Consider the following 19,877-nt stretch of genomic DNA (forward strand, 5'->3'; position numbering starts at 1 on the left):
CGATGCTATATATCTTTGGCTCTATCGGAATCATCTTTCAAAGTTTCTTGCGCATAAGGAATGCAAAGAATGAATTTGAAGTAATTCAAATAGGCAGTTCCTCTACATGCTCCTATCACATATCTAGCACCCCTTCGGATCCACCAAATTGCACAACTAGCTTCGCGGGCTGCGGCTGAAACACCAGACTTTGCACTCGAGTCAAACGGCGATGAGACGATGTGGCGGTAAAGTATATCGGGGTCATCATAAAAAGAGCGAGCATGCGGTAGATATTTTTGGCTTGACTGAGAGTAAGGAGTCTGTAGATTTCCCCAAGAAGAATGAAACCCAATCTCATTGTCAACATACCATACTTCTGGAAGTGTTGGACCAGCGTGGTTGTTGGCTTTATGCTTCTTGAATAATTTGATGAGACGAATAGCTGACCTGCAGTCCAATTCACCTGCAGCATAGTCTTTGAGATTGTGGGCTAGGACCAGAACGTCGGAATTGGAAAGCGCTGGGATCGCATTTTCAAAGTTATCATGGTCCCAATCAATACCAAATTGTAATCTTTGAATGCTGTCTACCCCCTCACGCTTGAGCTCTGCCACAATTGCCTGGCCAAATGCTTCACTTGCTCCAGTGATCACAAAGCGTTTGCCTCTGAATGTATAGGCAGTACCGTATATCCAGTCGAGAATCTTGACGAACGAGCCAATGTAGCGATCGGGGTAGACATGATGGAGTGCGTGGAACTCTGGGCCAACGAAAATCCAGTTGGGGTCCTTGGGTGTAATTTCATAGACAAGGTGATTCGAATCTCGGCCGCTCATGACAATAACAAAGGCGGTTCTCATGATTTGAATGCCAATCATGAAACAAAGATGAGCTGACGTGGTCCACACCAGAGTAGTGGGCGTCACTAAGGTGGCAAAGATATACCCCAGAATTGTTCCAATAATCTGAAGTACAAGCTCAAGTGGCAATGCCTGAAACTGATTCTGTCGAAGGTACTTTTTGTCGAACTGCATATGGCGTGTGAAGAAGAGGTGGTGGTAACGGTGAACTCGTGCCAGATGTTGGAAAAGAGGATGGGACGACTTTTTGCAATGGTGGAGCATGTGGTGAACAATATCAAAGAACAAAGATCCTGTGCAATGTAGATAAAATAGAGAAATAAAAGCTGAGAGAGCATTTTGACTCCAGAGTAGACGGAGAGATGCAAACAAAGCTAAATTTGTATCAATTGATGGCACTTCGATCGAGCTGATCATTCTGGCGACTGATTTTCACAAGCCCTGGATCATTGAGAAGCACAAAGCAATTGAGCTCGCAGATCTCTCGTGGACTTCAGGTATAAATATTGTTTTTGATCCTTTCGGTATCTTAAGGACCATGTTTAACAATGATAGGCCCCTTTAATTTTTTCTTATGCTGAAGAATATGTATAGGCAACCGGCGACATAGTAAGAGAATGTGGCTTGTTTACTTGGCATTTTAGACCCTCTTGAAGCCACCCAACCCACAAAATCTACCCACAAATGGATATCTAGGCATCAACGGATAACTTGAGATCAAGAAATGTTCAAGAAACGCCTGGGCATGCAATTGAAGGCTTGTTACGACTTTGTCTCCTACTCTAGGTCTGAGATACGACGTGCAATTGCATATTGACATTTTCGAAGATAAGATTTGCATCAGTATTTGACCTGGCATCTTCAAATGAAGTATAGCATGAAGATGAAAATAATGTTAGCTGGAAGATAGGCGGAGTTGCTCCGTGTGTCTATACGGCCCCACTATAGTGGATGTGCAAAAATACGAGTACGGTTCACGTCTATTTTTATAGTTTTTTTTCCCCTGTCAATGCCACGCGGTGAAACATATTCGCTATGGGTCCTCTAGAGCAGGGATTAATGGCAAATTCTCGTAGTGTTTAGTCCCACAATCCCCCTGGCATTTTCAAACTATTACGTTGGAAAAACTCCTGTGCCTTTTGGGACAGGACTTGAAAATCCTGGCAAACCAAAAGCGCGAGAAATTGAAACAAAAGGATGGCCAGATCCGATGCGTCAGTGGTTAAAGGATTGAATAGAACTTTGACAAGAAATTCACTTCCACGCGCAAGTTATAGTTCGTGCGTACACGGCTCACGTGAGATCGATGATAAGCGATCTATTGAATTCTAATATAGCGATGACAATTCCCTGGGGCCATTCAAATCCCCACAAACCAATGACTCGCGTATATAGGCCTCCCTGTGCCGCCAATGCGCTAGTATGCATGTCCTCGATGCATATAAGGATAACATGAGGCACACAAGACGCCCGAATGAAAAGGTATAGGTATACTAATGCTCTTACTTAAGACCAGCTCTAGTTTAGATAATCTTACATCATAATAGAGTTCTAGGCATCTTTGTTTCATAAGTGAGACCCTTGAATTCCGCTCCTGGCCTTGATCCAACACTATTGACTAATGGAGTATAGAGCTCATTGGCAGTTTCCAACAGTTTCAGATTCGTTTTCTGCCAGCCCAGATTGCAAGACTTCTCCCAGTGACTCGAACTGGCAATCTACCTACGAATGGAATGCACTTAGCCACACCTTACAGGGGACTCTCCTCAGAAATTCCCCTGCAGCATCGTCATGCTACCCCGGCAATCCATTCCAGTCACCAGAAAATTACACCGATGTGAAGAGCCATTGGACTTATGCTTCATACCACTCTGCTTGACCGGAGAGTATCGATTACCCGATCTACACCAACAGTTCCCGTCTACCGCCAGGTGCGACTGGATATACAAATTCTAGGGGATTCACCATTGGTGGCCTTTCACAGTATATTGTGAATGCAACGACAGAAATGCAGATTGCTACTGCGATGAGATGGGCTTTCCAGCGCAATATTCGTATTGTTGTGAAGGGAACTGGACACGATCTGAATGGCCGGTAGGGAACTCGATCATAATGAACATGAATGTCGTCACTAAACAATATCTAGTTCCACCGGTGCATTTTCGATCTCCATTTGGTCTCACAATTAAGAACGCCGAGCACAAACCAATTTGGAAACTACCTGGCTGCAACGAGACTGCAGACGTGATGGTACTTGGCAGTGGAAACAATTGGGGCTCTGCGGGCCTTGCGGCAAACATCGTGAACAGAGCTATCGCAGGTGGCGAGGACTCTACAGTTGGCCTTGGTGGCTTGATCCAAAACGGTGGTCACGGCTGGCTGTCTAGTCATTATGGCCTTGAATCAGATTAAGTTTACCAGGTTACTGGGATCATGACTGAAGGCCGTCGCCTTGTTGCAAAGACTGTGCAAAACAAAGACCTTTTCTGGGCTGTTCGTGGCGGAGGAGGAGGGCAGCTTGGTGTGATAACTGAATATGTTCTGAAGACACACCCCGTCCCTGAAAACATGGTTACAGGCAGCCCTGAGTTCTACGCAGGATATCAGTCCAATGCTAGCGAGACTGGATCTTGGAATGCCTTGGCTCATGTGGTCTCCTGCATTCCGGACATCATGAATAGTGGTCTCACGGCCACTATAACTGCCCTCGCAAAGGAGAATGTCGAGACTCTACTGGGTCTGGATCAAACTGTCCCAGGTGCCGCTGCATCTATTAGCTTGACTGGTTTCAACATGACCACTACTGAGATGAACGTCACCATCAGTAAGCTGGCAGACCAGATCAAAAATGTGACGCATGGCAGCTCTTTGAACTTCGCATTGATCGCACCTACTACCAAGGGCTATTACACTCATTCCGGCTCGAGTATCAATGCCGGAGTTGTCAGCCTATCACAAGCCATCTCCTAGGCCGTCGCGAGCTTTCAGATATCCTCAAAATGGATTTGATCGCATACCTTCGAGGAATTTTTGACAATGATGATGGTCCTGGATCGATTCTTCTATTCGGTCTGCAAGCTGGCCTTGGTCCCGCTAACGTCCCGGAAGAGATGCGTGGAAGTGTGCTCCCGGCCTGGCGTGAGACGTATGCACATGCCATGATATATGGAGCATCGATAAATGCAACTGGTGACGCGAATGAGTCCTTGCAAAGGGGTGCCGAGTGGTATGAGGCATATAAAGAGCCTTTTTGGAGAGAATGGGCCCCTAATACGGGTGCCTACATGAACGAAGGAAATCCTTTCAGTTCTACATGGAAGCTCGATCTCTATGGCGACAACTGCGATCGACTTCTTGAAATCAAGCGCAAGCATGACCCTAGTGAGAGCCTTTACACTTGGAGTGGACTTGGTAGTGATATGTGGCATTATGACTTAAGGAGTGAGTTACCGATATTTCAACCTGATTCGTCGAGAATTTCCGGGAGTTCAATTCTTGGATTAACAATTGCAGTCATAAATGGGTTCTAGAACTGTATTGCATGACCTTTGCGACTTTACTTCAAGGCAGAGTGTCACACCGATCGTCATCGTTTAAGTGGAACCTACATCTAGGCGTTTGGCAACTCGATAAGCATATGGCTGACTGTGACGCCAACTATCCAGTTTTGTATCTACTACAGCCGATAGCTGTTGATGGGACACTGTTAATCTTGGGGGGTGGTTCGATTTTTTGGGGAGAAAAGAAAACATTTCCAGCGGCGCAGTCACAGCCTTGGAGACCGAACCTGACTAAGCCACGTAGAATCCAAGCCCAGTCGTGTAAATCATTGTTCACTGGTTGATACTGTAAACAGGCAGTTTCCGTCAATATTGCTTAGATTGAACATAGCTCCATCGCTCTGGTCTTTCTCGTAGTGGGTTCATCTTACTCCGTATCCTCGGGTGCGAAGCCGGTTATGTGGAGTCCCCACATGGAACCAACCGTCGAGACAAGTTCAAGTCGAACATATGTATGGTCCAAAGGGCACGCATACGATATTGTAAAAACAGAAGGTATGTTGAAAGTATAAGTTCATGTCGATCAGGTACCTGCACGAAAGAGGCCCAAACAAACCCCCAATCACAGTGTGGCTGATTGCACGGGCTTGTTCCTGGCAAACGAGGCAGCTTCTCCGCCCGCGTCATCGTCATCTTACAACTTCACTCCGCACTTAGTCCTTCTTCCCCCATCCAACCCATGCTCAAAACTTCGGTTCGCCATCAATCCTTCCCGGCGATTCTCGCATTCCTACTTTGATCGCCGGTACTGCAGCTGTTTGGAACGGGGTACTTAACCTATCCTCCGCTCATGATGCGATCAGCTCCGGCATTTATCCTGGGGATTGCGCTTGCCTCTCAGGCGATCCCTACAGCAGCATGGGAGGATTTCTCCGACGCAAATCTTTTCTATCGATCCGTCTCCCTTTTCGATGACCGACCTGCCGATTGCCCTCCCTGTTTCAACTGCCAATTAGACTCTTACAACTGCACCCATTCCGCTCCCTGCAACAAATTCAATGGCAAATGCTCCTGTCCCGCTGGATTCGGAGGAGATGACTGCTCTGTGCCTACCTGTGGCTCACTCGCCGATGGTGAGAATCGTCCGCCACGAACCGGCGCGACCTGTGACTGCAAGGATGGCTGGGGCGGTGTCAACTGCAACGTCTGTCAAAAGGATAGCGCTTGTAACGCGATGATGCCCGAAGGTCAAGATGGCGTGTGCTATAAGTCAGGCTCTACTGTCAAGCAGAACTTTCAGATGTGCGATGTCACCAATCGGAAGATTCTTGACCAACTGGGGAAGCAGAAGCCGCAGGTGACCTTCTCTTGTGAAGCCGAGGACCATACCTGCAATTTTCAATTCTGGGTGGACCAAAAGGAGTCTTTCTACTGTGGTCTAGATACCTGTGAATGGGGCATGGAGACCGGATTTGAGACCAACACCACCAGCTACAAATGTGAGAATGTCCAGTGCAAGTGTGTCCCGGGCCGGTTCCTCTGCGGCCAGGACGGATCCATCGACCTCGGTGACTTTCTCGACCAAGTTATCAAAGGCCCAGCCACTTTTCAGACCATTTCCGACACAAAAGGGAGCAAAAGTGTCTTCTCCGAGCCGCAAATGAACGGCCTCATCAGTGCAGTCTTCGGCGACCCTACTATTTCCTTAACTTGTGACTCTGGAGAGTGTCTGTACAAAACTGATCTCCCAGGCTATCAGCGTCCCATCAAGAAGATCAACACCCCCCTTATTGCCAGTGTTATTGCTGGATGTGCACTTTTCGTTGTCGCTGTTATCTTGGTTGTGTGGTACTTGTCTCGCCGGGCCGCAAACCGTGGTTATATGCGCCTGTCCCTGTCGGATGACTCAGACGATGACAGTGCGAGGTTACTTGCCGAACACCGTCCTGCATCTTTGTACTGGGATAATGTGTCGTATTACTTGAATGGCAAGGAGATTCTCTCTGGTATTCAAGGTGCATCGACCCCAGGACAAATTACCGCAATCATGGGTGCCTCTGGTGCTGGAAAAACGACCTTCCTCGATATATTGGCTCGCAAGAACAAGCGTGGGGCAGTTCATGGTAATTTCTTTGTGAACGGAGAAAAAATCAGTGACAATGATTACAAGAGCATGATTGGATTCGTCGACCAGGAGGACACTATGCTGCCAACCTTGACCGTTCATGAGACCATCCAGACCAGTGCTCTTTTGAGACTACCCCGGGACATGAGTCTGGCGGCTAAGGAGCAGAGAGTTTTGGAAGTCGAGAAGCAGTTGGGGATCTACCATATCAAAGACCAGTTAATTGGATCGGAAGAAGGTAGCGGTCGCGGCATCTCTGGCGGTGAAAAACGCCGAGTTGGTATAGCTTGCGAACTCGTCACTAGCCCAAGCATTCTGTTTTTGGACGAGCCCACCAGTGGATTGGTATGTTAAACAATACTTTGCGACAGGGATTCCGTAGCTGATCAATTCTTCCAGGATGCTTACAACGCCTTTAACGTGGTTGAGTGCTTGGTCACTCTGGCCAAGACATATAATCGCACTGTCATTTTCACCATCCATCAACCCCGTTCAAACATTGTCGCCCTATTCGACCGGCTTGTCTTGCTTGCAAGTGGCCGAACCGTTTACTCTGGGCCATTCTCCACATGTCAGCAGTATTTCGACCAAATTGGGTATACATGCCCACCAGGTTTCAACATTGCGGACTATCTCGTCGACTTGACTATGCATGCCGGTTCTTCACGCTCTTACACTGACGAAGTCGGTTCCGTGGACGGACGGCCACCCAAGACTGCCTCGAGTAGTCTGAGGGCTATCAAGTCCGTTGCTAGCGTATCCAATGTCAGCATCGAGGAGAATTCTAGTAGCACCACCGAGGCAGGTCGACGACCCAAACACAATCGTCGAGTTTCTCTCAAGCAACAGCAAGATCGTCAGCTTTACTCCCGCCGCAAGGACCATAAAGATCTCGAGCCCCCGGCTACACCCAAGACCGATGAAGAAGATGCCACGCTCGATGTGGCCGAGAATACGCAACAATGGCTGCGTCTTTCTCGCCAACCAGGAAACGTTCCCCCACAGATCCTCGATGATCCGGATCAGCTACCACCTCCAGCCCCTGGTCAGAGCGACCTTGATATTCTCGTTGCAAGCTACGCTGATTCTGACGTTTTCCACTCGGTCCACGATGAGATTGTAACAGCTGTTCAAAGTGCTGAGGCTGCTAATGGGTCCCAGAATTCTCATCTGCAGGGTTCTGCACCGCCCAAGATTGCTCGTATCAGTTTGGGGCGACAGTTCCTGATTTTGTCACAGCGCACGTGGCGCAATCTTTACCGCAACCCGATGCTGATGCTGACCCACTATGCAATCTCCATACTTCTCGCTGTGCTTTCGGGGTTCCTTTTCTATGGGTTGACCGACGATATAAAGGGTTTCCAGAACCGCCTTGGTCTCTTCTTTTTCATTCTCGCTTTGTTCGGATTCAGCACCTTGACAAGTCTCACGGTGTTTTCAACTGAACGGCTTTTGTTTGTTCGAGAACGAGCAAATGGCTACTACCATCCGGTCACCTACTTCGCATCCAAGGTCGTTTTCGACATTGTGCCCCTGCGGCTCCTCCCACCTATCATCATGGGCATTATTGTCTACCCCATGACCGGGCTGATCCCCGCATGGCCTGAATTCCTTCGGTTCATGCTGGTGTTGGTTCTGTTCAACCTTGCGGCTGCCAACATCTGCTTGTTTATCGGTATTGTGTTCCGTGATGGTGGCGTTGCCAACTTGATTGGTAGCCTGGTAATGCTGTTCAGCTTACTGTTCGCCGGTCTTTTGTTGAATCATGATGCCATTCCCTCGTCCGCTCTGTGGTTGCAAAGTGTAGGTTTACCTTTATACCCCGAATTTTCTCTCGTACATTACTGACTTCAGCATAGCTCTCTATCTTCCACTATGGCTTTGAAGCACTCATTGTGAACGAAGTCACCTTCCTGACACTGATCGACCACAAGTACGGCTTAGACATCGAAGTGCCCGGTGCCTCGATCCTGAGCGCATTTGGCTTCAACACACTCGCCTACTGGAATGATGTCATTGGACTTGCCGTCATTTCAGGGGCTTTTATCATAATTGCATACGCAGCGATGCATTTCCTGCTTGTCGAGAAACGGTAGGCATAGAGGGCCTTGACCCAACGTTGTCGATCGCTTTCGGCTTTCCATCCCCCACGATGTATTGATTTCGGGCGTTATGTCTTTGTTTCTCCTGAGGAATTATTGCTTAGAGCATTGGGTGTCTAGCCAGCTACGGTGTATGAGAATGTCAAATATCGCGACCGCTCTGACTTTCAAAGAACGCGGCTCCATTTATGTATATAATCTAAGCTCTGGGCCCGTTCGTACATACTGGTAGTCATATAATGATCGATATTCACCCATCAAAACTTTTAAGCATTTTCCACTAGCTACATTCCACATGTGAAAAGCAAGTCTACACACGGGTTGCATCCGAGAACACGTGTGCGACGTCATTTTTCGCGGCTCATCGAGCTTCTTAACTGTCCCCCTTTTTCCACCTGGGCAATTCTCAGGAATCTCTAGGAAATCACAGCTCATTTCATTCATCATAATTCTCGTCTGGAGCTTCCAAAGCTTGGTGTTCGCTTCCTGTGTACGAAGTACGTGGTTGCCCAGCCCCTCCACTTTTCCCAATGACGCTAATGCCCGCGCCAGTTGCTGCCCACCGCCGCCCGTTCAGGTTGGCTCGATTTCGCTAATCCAACGAACCCAATACTTTGCAATAATACGGTCCCGATCCACCTCCTCACTTCCCTGCACTGCGTCTCGTCTGCGTCTCCACCCGAGAGCTTAGGTATCACGCAGGTGTTGATCTGTGAGTGCGCTCCGTCCGAATATCTTTGCTTGGTTCCTCTGTGTTCTCAGGCCCTCAAACCCCACAAAAATCATCTCCAATTCCGGCTCTGCGCTCCGCTCCGCTTAAGCAGCCCCCAACATTTGCATCTACCACCTCCTTTGCTGCATCGGTGCTAACCCTCTCAAAAAGTCTTTTCCTCTTCCTCAATCCTCTTCGCCGACTCTTCTGCCCATAATGTCTGGTGAAGCGTGGCTCTACCTGTTGGCGGTGTTGATCAATGCCGTCAACCTGTTCCTTCAGGTTTTCTTCACGATTATGTACAGTGATCTGGAGTGGTGAGTTCTCTCTTCCACAATTGCGTAGTATTCCACAGATCTGTGGCGGTTTCCTGAGCTTGACTAATTCTCGCCTCCCCTTTTCCCACAGTGACTACATCAACCCGATCGACCTTTGCAACCGTCTTAACGCCTACATTATCCCCGAAGCAGCCGTTCACGCTTTCCTGACCTTCCTCTTCGTCATTAATGGCTACTGGCTCGCTATCTTCTTGAATTTGCCTCTCCTGGCCTTCAACGCAAAGAAGTATGTTTTGCCGCCGCTCTCTGAGCTCTCCCATCAATACGTGTAGCCGAAGAGCTAATCGAGATATTATTTTCCAGGATCTATGACAACCAGCACCTCCTGGATGCGACTGAGATCTTCCGCAAGCTGAATGTGCACAAGAAGGTTAGTCCTGAACTCCTGTGTCATTCTCTCAGGCACGTAATGGTGACTAACCCGTTTGTTTAATAGGAATCGTTCATCAAACTCGGCTTCAGCCTCTTGATGTTCTTCTTCTACCTCTACAGCATGATTGTTGCTCTGATTCGCGACGAAGGACACTGAATTCGCGATAAGACTGATAATGCTATGCGCCATGGTCGTTCTCGCTAGCTCAAGACATTATTCGCCGGCATTGTATTCCCTCACATATCCGCATCAGCATTCCCAATCGATGCCCGCGTCTAAAGTCGACCGTCTGCAAGATACGATGCGACCAGGTTATTTGGGCAGCCACGATTTGACGATTCCATTTGTTACCCTGGCTATCTAGGAGGGATGGACTAATGCCCTATATGAGAGAAATTGTGCTTCCATTCTTGAGATAGAGGGCTGGACCTCGGGTGCGGCGACGATAGAGAGTTACCGGTGGTGTGAGTGTTGGTTGCTTGTGCAGGCGTTTGGAAGAGGCTCTCGTACTCCCCTCAGCGTCTTGTTCAGTGTTTGTTCATTTTGTACTTCATTTCCATGATTTGTTGTCCTCCTGTGTTATCTTATCATGTCTTTCGGCCTGTGAGCTGTATATACCTCCCGAGCGGTTTGGCAATGAAAGCGTACGATACCCAGTTTGGTCCATATAATTTTGTTTCATCAGGTTAGGATATAGATGGCGCATGTCTACCGTAATTGTCTGTTTTGCTTTTGCTTTTTCTTTCCTCAAAAAAAAAAAAAAAAAGAAAAGAAAAGAAAAGAAAAAAGCATTTGCTAAGTTATCATTTACGTTGCAGGTTGGTCTTTGCATCTGAGGTCATAAACTACGCTTTGCGGTCTTCATTCGGGAATTCTGCCGAAAACCGTAGATTTCCACCGCCAAACCACCACCGTTAACTTTCATCTTGTGATCGAGGTTGATTTTCTCAAACTTCGCTCACGCATATTGACAATGTCAGGCTTATTAGGTGCTGGGTATTATTCCAGCGATGATGACACTGCCAATGTGCCCAAAGTCTCGGTGACGACCGCAACCAAGGTCGTTGCTGCACCAGAAGTCAATACAGAGGTTTGGTCCCCTACCCCCATCCCTATTTTCTATTCAAAACCCTGAAGGTCCTTCTCTTTTGGTGCACAGATAATACTAACAATCCCATAGGATCAAGCACACATGCAGATGACTCTCGCCAACACCTCATCGCAAGCCCTCACCTACAACGCCACCTACGATGATCTCACACGACCTTCGCAAGGACCCGTCAACCCATTCAAACCCGTCGGCGCTGGAAATGGTATCAAGCGCAAAAATGTCCCAACTGGGTTCGCCGAGGAAGCTGCTATTAGTGAGTCTACTTTCGCTGCGCAACATCGCACTTTCCAGAGCTTGGGATATACCCGCAACCCGACTCGCCCGGATCAGTTCGTGGGAAATATGGACAATGTTGCGCAATATGGTGGCAAAGACATCGTTCAGATGAAAATTCCCAAGGAGGCGTCTGCTGCATGGCGCGCAAAGCGGCAAAGGAAGGGCGATTCGAGTATTGTCGAGGGCGAAGGCGCGTACCTAGGTCCGTGGGCCAAATACCAGACTGAACAACAATACGAGGATATCGAGGTTGGGTCGGATGAGGAGCGCGAGTTAGCAAGCGATGAGGAGTACGTGGAAGAAGGCGATGAGACCTCCGCCCCGGCGGCACTCATGCCGGCCATGAGCAAAGAGGCCACCGACTACGCGGGCGATTATTCCAAGGAAGAGACCACCGAATTCCACGGATCAGAGGAGGCCGATTACCAGGGTCGTACATATATGCATGTTCCTCAGGACTTGGATATCGACTTGCGCAAGGAGCCTGGCAGTATCAAGAACTACCTGCCCAAGAAGCTTGTCCACACCTGGAAGTCGCACACCAAAGCCATCACCTCTCTTCGCTTCTTCCCTGGCTCAGGACATCTGCTCCTTTCTTCTGCCGCCGATGGAAAAGCCAAGATCTGGGATGCATACCACTCGCGCGAGCTGTTACGTACTTTCTCAGGCCACTCGAAGGCCATCTCAGACACAGACTTCCACCCGACAGGCAAGACGTTCCTTACCGGCTCTTACGACCGACAGATCAAGCTATGGGATACGGAATACGGGAAATGTCTGGGCCGGTTCTCGACAGGTAAAACGCCGCACGTTGTGCGCTTCAACCCAAGTCCTGAACACTCGCACGAGTTCCTGGCCGGTATGTCCGACAAGAAGATTGTGCAGTTTGATACTCGCTCTGGCGAGTTAGTCCAAGAATACGATCACCACTTGGCTGCTGTCAACACCATCACGTTCGTTGACGATAACCGCCGCTTCATTTCCACCTCGGATGATAAGTCGCTGCGTGCGTGGGAATATGGTATTCCCGTGCCCATTAAGTTCATCGCAGAGCCCTACATGTTCGCTCTTACTCGTGCTACACCTCATCCCAATGGAAAATACGTCGCTTTCCAATCAGGCGATAACCAGATTGTCGTTTACGGGGCAACTGATAAGTTCCGCCAAAACCGCAAGAAGAGTTTCCGTGGCCACAATAACGCCGGCTATGGAATTGATATTAAGATCTCCCCTGACGGTCAATTCCTTGCTTCCGGTGATAGTGGCGGCTATGTTTGTTTCTGGGATTGGAAGACTGGCAAGATGTATCATAAGATTCTGGCTGGTGGGAAAGAGGGTGGCGCTATTACCTGTTTGGACTGGCATCCGCAAGAAACAAGCAAGGTGGTTACTGGTGGTCTGGACGGCCTGATCAAGTACTGGGATTAAGCTATTTTTTCTTTGGTTTAGTTGGGCATTTATACCAGCCTCGCGGCGTTGAAAATCCATCTTTGGTATTTTTTTTCCTTTCATGGTGATTGCATAATTTTTGGACTTATGTTGGTCCTCACGAGTGATGTAAAGATCATTTCACGTAGCGATATTCAGAAACGGCTTGCAGCAGGTCAATTTTGGCACAAACAAGTGCCGAAAGTAAGTCTATCATGATAAGGTACAAATGTAGTCGACAAGTTTCAACGCTGAAGACTCGATAATGCGAGTTATTTTCATATAATGTTTAGCTCTCACCTGTGCACAATCTCTCTCCAAGATCTCGCCAGCTGCTTCAAGCCACACCGCACAAATCCGAAGGGCGAAGCTTCCCGTGGGTACTTCAACAGCAACAGAGCCAAAGCGCCCACACCGACAACCAAAGCCGAGCTGAGACCCAGGCCCAGTAGCTCACTTTGTCTTTGCACAGCAGCCACCACTTCCGAGTACCGCTGGTTACTAAAGCTGACACGCGCATACTGCGTCTTCCACCCAAGGAAGGGCAACCGCTGGTCAATCGTCTCTTCAATTGATTTCCGTAGCTTATACAGCGGCGACTTGACACCCCAACGCATTTCAAGGTAATTCTGCTTCGAGAGGTCATTTATGGCATATGTATCATCGCATCGCTGATTGGTATACGCTTGGAAGGCGGCTTGTCGGCGCACGCTACGGGTGTACACGCTCGTATCCGAATCGTAGACGCCATGCTTGTCCAACTGCTCGAAGAGTACACGCACGTCTTCCAACCCGGCGTTCAGACCTTGACCATAGAATGGAAGTACGGCGTGTGCGGCATCGCCGATGATCGCAACGCTAGAGCTGTAATGGTGCGGTTTACATTTTATGCTGATGAGGGGTAAGTGCGGGTTGACAGCAAATTGCTCCACCAGAGCTTGTGGGTCAATCAATTCGGGGCAGACGCCAGGGAAATGCTCATCGAATGAAGCCTGGAGAGCTTGTGGGGAGTTCTGAAGGGCGGTGTAGTGTGCGGCTGGCGCGAAGAGGGTACATGTGAAGGATTTGTCGGCAGAGGGGATGGCGATGAACATGAATTCGCGACCTGGCCAGATGTGTAGGTGGTTCGGAGAAATAGCGAATTCGCCGTGCTCAGTGGGTGGGATGCGGAATTCGCACCACAGAGTATCAATGTATTCTTGTTGGTAGTCGACGCGCGCGAATTTCATCATGTGGAAACGGCTGGCAGAGTGAGCGCCATCTGCGCCAATGAGGCAGTCGAAGGAGACTTCGATCTCGGGGACTCGACCTGCGATACCCAGATCATCGGCTTGGGGTGTGTCGCCTGGAATGCGGCGCTCAAACCAGGCCTTGTTGGTGCAGAAGTCTGCGCCAGTTAGTTTGTGGTTGAAGAAGAGCTTGACGTTGGGTGTCCGCTCTAGCTCGTCGAGAAGCGCATTATTCAATGCGCCACGGTCAACCGCGTTGATCGCCTAAACACATATGATTAGCTATTTAGCCGAACTTAGTGTTACGTGGGGGCTGCAAATCATTGGATTGTGCATGGATGTGCATACCCGGCCGTGAATGTCATAGGCTTGAGCGGCTTCCCACAATGCGCCGTTGTCTCGGCCGTGGATCATCCGCCCATGCATCGGGAGCGTATTGCGGAGGACATTTTCAACCAGTCCGTCCCGGTGCGCCTCTTGGATAGAGTTGATTCCGCGCTCTGAAAGAGCCAGATTGATCGACTTGGTGAAGTTCAACGGCACAGTAGTCGGGTCACGGAGATCTACGGAGACGGAACGCAGGGGCACAAATTATTGACTTTTCTTCGGAAATTTTCGCGGGATGACACGAGGCACAGGGTGCATTGGAAACGCAGAATCCATTCTTGCTTGGCTTCTGGTTCCAAAGCCAATCAATTGATGTCGCAATGGGAGTCCGGATCGAATGGCAATAAATTTTAATTCATTGTCATCGGCAGGATGTAGCCCGCACCACCAAGAGGGATTTTTCTTGGTAGCTCAAATTGACTTGCATTCTCTTGCGCTCTTCTCTCGCAATAGGAAATAACTCAAATGACTGGAATTCGACACATACCTCCGCGCAGTTCATATACCTCCACTTCGTCGCCGCGGGAAGCCGCATAGAGCGCCGCTAAGGACCCAACCGGTCCCGCGCCCACCACAACCACCTTCTGCTTGGGGGTGACAGCAGCCATGATGCAGCTGGATTGGAAATTCGTTCAGAGCAGAGCAAGGTTCCTGAATGCTGGAGAACCCCGGAACACACCTCAATCACGTGGTGCGGTATCGGCCCTTGCCTGATTCAGTGATCTTTCCAAATCGATCGACCGGGGATTAGTCATCCATTTTGACCCGCTTTGTGCCTGAGGCTCTAGATCTGTCCTAACTAGGACTAGTCCCTTTTCGACGTACATTATAGTAGCATAATAGCACATCAATCGCTTGAAATTAATAATGGTATTATTCATTAGCAATACTATTCCGGTCAGTCTCCCTAAGTTATACACTTTTCGCCCCAGCATCATTTCTTTCATCGCAAGAATGCCTTCTCCATAGCCTCTGTCTGAATCTTCCATAAAGGCTCGGCGAGGGTGATCAATTTCGCTCCAAATGACTGCATGATACCTTCCAGAGACTCCTCTTCGTCTTGTGGCTCCTTGAGATCTTTAGGAATCTCTAGACCAAAAGCATTGCCCGTACGTAGCCTCCATGAATTTCTCATATCCCGAATCAAACGGCACGCGACCTCATGTTGAGGGTCCACATTTTTCGCCACGAGATAGAATGAAGTCCTTTTTGCGTGACAAAAGGGCGGTTTGAAAAGTGTGATTTGGGAGAATCTGTCAAATGCTTCCAGAAGCCGCAAAACCCGCGGGTTGTAGACCTGGTGCAAAAGCACCACAATGGTCCCGGCAGACTTGACTCTTTGCAATGCCATGACACTCTGAGCATCTGCAAGTCTACGCTGGGACGTCAAATCCTGTTCTGGATCAGCTGAAGGAAGAACATGTCCATCACAAAAAATCAAGTCGAATTTTTGTCCTGCATACGGTATATGATTCGAAAACTTAGATGTCGAGGGTTGATCCGCTGAGGCCAAGTCCGGAAACCCAAGCTCTGCGGAAAGCATGGCGAGATTCAACATTTGAACTTTGAGCCGTTTTTTTTCCTGCCAGCCTGGAAGATAAATCTCAAGTCCACCTTCGTTCGTGGGTAGACTGATGGCACACACTTGTGCGAAACGATTGTATTTCAAGACCGTAGCGGAGAAGCCTCCAGGGGCCATACAAAGATCAAGAACATCAAAGTTCATTCTCTTCCACGGAGGAGGGATCAACTTCTCTTGATCTTGGAAGTTGTCACCGATCCTCGTCATCATATTGAAAAAACCTGCCTTTTGTTCTTCGGACACGGATTGAACAGCACGCGCCTTTTGATTCCTGAAGTATTCATCGGCTTTAGGACACTTCCATACCTAAGAGATATATCAGGCTTGAATCATAACACAGAGATGTAACAGAATCCGGCGCGTCTTACTTCGTCTTGAACCTTCAGCAGTTTGGCAAAAATTGCCGATTTTGAGCTCAAGAAATTGTTGACTATCTCGGATTCTTGATCCCGTAGTTCTCCAGTGAGGGTGGACATCTTGTTTGGCTGTCAACATACTAATTGATGAAGAGTGGGCGTGTGAAAATGTGAGGAGCGAGGACGCGTTCGTGAGAAAAGAAGAGGTGAGAGGGAACGATCTATTGGGATGAAAGGTGAGAAAGACAAACTGCTCCCTGGGCACCTATGCAAAATATCTGAGCTGAAAACTAGAGGAATGGGCAACACTATAGGATATTGAACTACAATAGTAAACTATATGACTGGAAGATTCATCTTAGACTTGATTGTGTCATCCTTTTCCAGTCGAGAGTATTTCTCAGAACCCATTCACCTTTGAAAGGTTTCGCGGCATAGGTGAAAGAGCTCACGGATATACCGTCGGGGGATAACATAGCAATCTCGAAGCATACTTTGCAGACACAGACACTCGTGTCTTCAAGTCTATCGAAGGAAATTATCGTAATGCTCATCGCTTCTGGCATCATCAATCAGGCTACTATTTACGGACGTTATTAATTGAACACCACATAGTGTCGGTTGATAACCACATTCAGCATCTAGGAGTATTTCTAAATTCAGAGTATGATTTTCGAATTAATACCTAGATGATTACGTCTTGACTCACACTCGGCTGCTTCAAGACCCGATCATACTAAGATTGCTGTACCTAATGTGAAGGTAAATGAGTAGTGATACCTGCTGAGTCGCGTTTTCTTGCCCCTATTCAGTTAAACTGTCAATAGTTATGAGTTAGGCAATATTTCAGAAAGAAAACCCGTACATGGTCGGTCCTTAAACTAGTTGTTTATCTTCTATTACATCGTACACCGATTATGATAGGTGGGGTTGCGGTCCCACACTTCCTACTGAGATGTGCAAATCCCACGTTTCTAATGCAAAATTCTGCAAGGAGAATCACATACAGGTGCCGATACTTTTGTTTTTCTGTTTGCTGTATCCATCAAGTTCGGGAGAAAATAAAGGAAAAATGGTATTCAATTGTCGCGGTGTTTAGGTGGACTATTGGCAGCCGAGCTAACGGCGTTGTATCAGTCCCTTATCCGGCCCAAATTTGCCGACGGGGCCTGAGCACGCAAGCGGGGAGAAATGCGACGAATTGCAGTCGTTCATTGGTTCAATCAACTACTCTTCGCGTTCTGACGAGCGGGGGAAGGCCGCTTATCACCACGTGAGTGAGGATTTATGAATAAATCAGTGTTTCTTCCTCTTGATTCACAATTGCGACTCAAACAGACACTGTACGCTTAAAGGTGTGAAGATATCCGTGGCAGTTGTGTTGCCATCATGGCGTCTGAGCGTGTCCTTTCCGAGACCTCCCCGTTGCTGGTGCCCGGCAACGGCACTGCCACTACTGGAGCAATAGACATCCCCCAGGAGGAATGGGCAGAACCAAGAAATTGTGATGAGGATCAGGCCAAGGAGCCGTTTCCAGATGCTCAAGTACAGCTCAAGTATTTTATTCCGGCAATTTCATTAGGTGTAAGACCATCCTGATCCATGCCCTGGCTCTCCCCGCCAACTCACACAGTCGTCGGCTAATGGACGTGTAGATATTCATGTCAGCTGCGGACCAAACCATCATTATGGCCAGCTATGGACAAATTGGTAGTGATTTGAAAGCTCTCAATTTGACCAGCTGGATTGCCACTTCATACTTTCTGACCTTGACCTCATTTCAACCGCTGTACGGAAAATTAAGCGATATCTTTGGCCGAAAGGAATGTCTGCTTTTTGGCTACGCCGTTTTTGGACTTGGAAATCTAGGCTGTGGGCTTGCACGTAATATTTATGAGCTGATTGCGGCGCGCGTATGTCAATATTAAGCAGCCCTTCGACGTATTCGACTAACATGGGGTTAGGTTTTCCAAGGAATTGGAGGTGGCGGTATGACCACTGTTGTCAGTATCTTAATGAGTGACCTTGTTCCCCTGCGCGACCGAGGTCTCTGGCAAGGCATTATCAATCTCGTCTATGCCACTGGATCAACCGCGGGCGCACCCTTAGGAGGGATCCTAGTTGATTACATCGGCTGGCGTTGGTATGTCGATTTACCCAAAATCCATGACAATCTTCTAATCAACGGAACACAGGGCTTTTTTGTTACAATTTCCCATATGCGTCCTGGCTATTGTTGCTGTATCCCTTATGCTCAAGCTTCCGACCCACGAAAACACAGACTGGAAGGCGAAGCTAAAGCGCGTTGACTTCCTTGGCGCGGTTGTCCTCGTCGGTGCTGTCCTAGGCCTCCTAGTTGGTTTGGATCGTGGCAGCAATGTGTCATGGACGATGCCACTAACTATCGTTTCACTGAGCTTGTCAGCGATTTTCTTTGTTCTCTTCGTGCTAGTGGAACTATATGTCGCAGCTGAGCCCTTTGCACCGGGCCACATCATCTTCAACCGCACTTTTTTCTCCCTCTATTGCTGCAATTTCTTCAGCTTCGGAGGCTGGTTTGCCGTTCTATTCTACATCCCACTTTATTTCCAGGCCGTTGATGGTGTATCTGCCTCTGGCGCTGGTTTGCGCTTATTACCGAGCATTCTGTCCGGTGCAACCGGGTCGATTCTCGCTGGTCTCATCATGAAGTGGACAGGGAAATATTACTGGCTCACGATTGCAGCATACTCATCTTTGACTTCGGGCTGCTTCTTGATCTACTTTTTCTCAGGCGGCGTCATGACGAGCACTATCGGCATGATTGTTGGAATGGTCATGTCAGCATTTGGCAATGGAACCGGGGTCACATCGACTTTGATTGGCTTGAGTGAGTTTTGTGTATGTCATGCAAAGTCCCCCGTTACTAATGTGTTCCCAGTATCAAATTCAACAATGGAGGATCAGGCAGTCGTTACAGCCTGCTCATACCTATTCCGATCTTTGGGTTCCGTTATAGGGATTTCACTGTCATCAGGTCTAGTTCAACAGCTTCTACGAGGACGGCTTCAATCGGACCTACATGACAGCAAAAACATTGATGAAATCGTCAATGGAGTTCGAGAGAGTCTTAACTACATCAATAAGCTGGATCCGGAGATTTCTAAGATTGTCCGCAACTGCTATGCCTGGGCGACTAACAAGGGCTTTAGCTTTCTAACTGTTGTGGTGTTCTTTGCCCTTTTCAGCGCCTGCTTTATGAATGAAGCCAAACTCAAACGGTAATCAATCATTCTTGTCAAAGCTATTGTTGTCCATAATGATGATACTCTCTGTTTTCAGCGTTGCATAATTGAGTGGTCAATCTTTGCATTAGACTCATAGCCCAAAATTGTTGCATGCTTCCCTCCCTGACACTAGGTCTGAGCATAGAAAATTGTTTATGATCGATTGCAATATGCAGGTGTGTGTCAGAAATATAATATTTCCAATGTTGACTTAATGAGCGAAAATAAAATGGTTGTCTTTCACGGCGTA

The 19,877-nt window shown here is 48.2% G+C and overlaps 10 protein-coding genes across 10 annotated transcripts; 7 read left to right on the forward strand and 3 right to left on the reverse strand.

Moving 5' to 3' along the window:
* Positions 1–115: 115 nt before the first annotated feature.
* Positions 116–1,016, reverse strand: N7484_004644 (uncharacterized protein; the record flags this gene model as incomplete). Its single annotated transcript, XM_057115064.1, has 2 exons — positions 116–287; positions 352–1,016. The coding sequence occupies 2 exons, from the start codon at positions 1,014–1,016 to the stop codon at positions 116–118; spliced, it is 837 nt and encodes a 278-aa protein (XP_056975204.1).
* Positions 1,017–2,499: 1,483 nt separating this feature from the next.
* On the forward strand, positions 2,500–3,254 carry N7484_004645 (FAD-binding type 2; the record flags this gene model as incomplete). The annotated part of the gene is made up of 3 exons (XM_057115065.1): positions 2,500–2,679; positions 2,728–2,896; positions 2,989–3,254. Coding segments are annotated over 3 exons (615 nt in total), but the record flags the coding sequence as incomplete, so codon positions are not given.
* A 21-nt stretch (positions 3,255–3,275) lies between these two features.
* On the forward strand, positions 3,276–3,812 carry N7484_004646 (FAD linked oxidase N-terminal; the record flags this gene model as incomplete). The annotated part of the gene is made up of 1 exon (XM_057115066.1): positions 3,276–3,812. One exon carries the CDS (start codon positions 3,276–3,278, stop codon positions 3,810–3,812), a length of 537 nt encoding a protein of 178 aa, XP_056975206.1.
* Positions 3,813–3,841: 29 nt separating this feature from the next.
* On the forward strand, positions 3,842–4,372 carry N7484_004647 (FAD linked oxidase N-terminal; the record flags this gene model as incomplete). Its single annotated transcript, XM_057115067.1, has 2 exons — positions 3,842–4,283; positions 4,356–4,372. The coding sequence occupies 2 exons, from the start codon at positions 3,842–3,844 to the stop codon at positions 4,370–4,372; spliced, it is 459 nt and encodes a 152-aa protein (XP_056975207.1).
* An 823-nt stretch (positions 4,373–5,195) lies between these two features.
* On the forward strand, positions 5,196–8,563 carry N7484_004648 (putative ATP-dependent permease ADP1; the record flags this gene model as incomplete). Its single annotated transcript, XM_057115068.1, has 3 exons — positions 5,196–6,812; positions 6,867–8,270; positions 8,327–8,563. 3 exons carry the CDS (start codon positions 5,196–5,198, stop codon positions 8,561–8,563), a joined length of 3,258 nt encoding a protein of 1,085 aa, XP_056975208.1.
* A 934-nt stretch (positions 8,564–9,497) lies between these two features.
* On the forward strand, positions 9,498–10,148 carry N7484_004649 (cornichon family protein; the record flags this gene model as incomplete). The annotated part of the gene is made up of 4 exons (XM_057115069.1): positions 9,498–9,598; positions 9,690–9,845; positions 9,923–9,989; positions 10,056–10,148. The coding sequence occupies 4 exons, from the start codon at positions 9,498–9,500 to the stop codon at positions 10,146–10,148; spliced, it is 417 nt and encodes a 138-aa protein (XP_056975209.1).
* An 817-nt stretch (positions 10,149–10,965) lies between these two features.
* N7484_004650 (WD40 repeat domain-containing protein) lies at positions 10,966–12,807 on the forward strand (the record flags this gene model as incomplete). Its single annotated transcript, XM_057115070.1, has 2 exons — positions 10,966–11,082; positions 11,173–12,807. 2 exons carry the CDS (start codon positions 10,966–10,968, stop codon positions 12,805–12,807), a joined length of 1,752 nt encoding a protein of 583 aa, XP_056975210.1.
* Positions 12,808–13,103: 296 nt separating this feature from the next.
* On the reverse strand, positions 13,104–15,031 carry bna4 (kynurenine 3-monooxygenase; the record flags this gene model as incomplete). The annotated part of the gene is made up of 3 exons (XM_057115071.1): positions 13,104–14,300; positions 14,385–14,599; positions 14,911–15,031. 3 exons carry the CDS (start codon positions 15,029–15,031, stop codon positions 13,104–13,106), a joined length of 1,533 nt encoding a protein of 510 aa, XP_056975211.1.
* A 335-nt stretch (positions 15,032–15,366) lies between these two features.
* On the reverse strand, positions 15,367–16,481 carry N7484_004652 (uncharacterized protein; the record flags this gene model as incomplete). Its single annotated transcript, XM_057115072.1, has 2 exons — positions 15,367–16,311; positions 16,374–16,481. The coding sequence occupies 2 exons, from the start codon at positions 16,479–16,481 to the stop codon at positions 15,367–15,369; spliced, it is 1,053 nt and encodes a 350-aa protein (XP_056975212.1).
* A 1,269-nt stretch (positions 16,482–17,750) lies between these two features.
* On the forward strand, positions 17,751–19,625 carry N7484_004653 (putative MFS multidrug transporter; the record flags this gene model as incomplete). The annotated part of the gene is made up of 5 exons (XM_057115073.1): positions 17,751–17,945; positions 18,017–18,274; positions 18,326–18,504; positions 18,557–19,230; positions 19,282–19,625. 5 exons carry the CDS (start codon positions 17,751–17,753, stop codon positions 19,623–19,625), a joined length of 1,650 nt encoding a protein of 549 aa, XP_056975213.1.
* Between the last annotated feature and the right edge of the window lie 252 nt (positions 19,626–19,877).

The sequence above is a fragment of the Penicillium longicatenatum genome, assembly GCF_028827895.1.
Source record: "Penicillium longicatenatum strain IBT 33135 chromosome Unknown contig_2_segment0_segment0, whole genome shotgun sequence".
NCBI classification, from domain to species: domain Eukaryota; kingdom Fungi; phylum Ascomycota; class Eurotiomycetes; order Eurotiales; family Aspergillaceae; genus Penicillium; species Penicillium longicatenatum.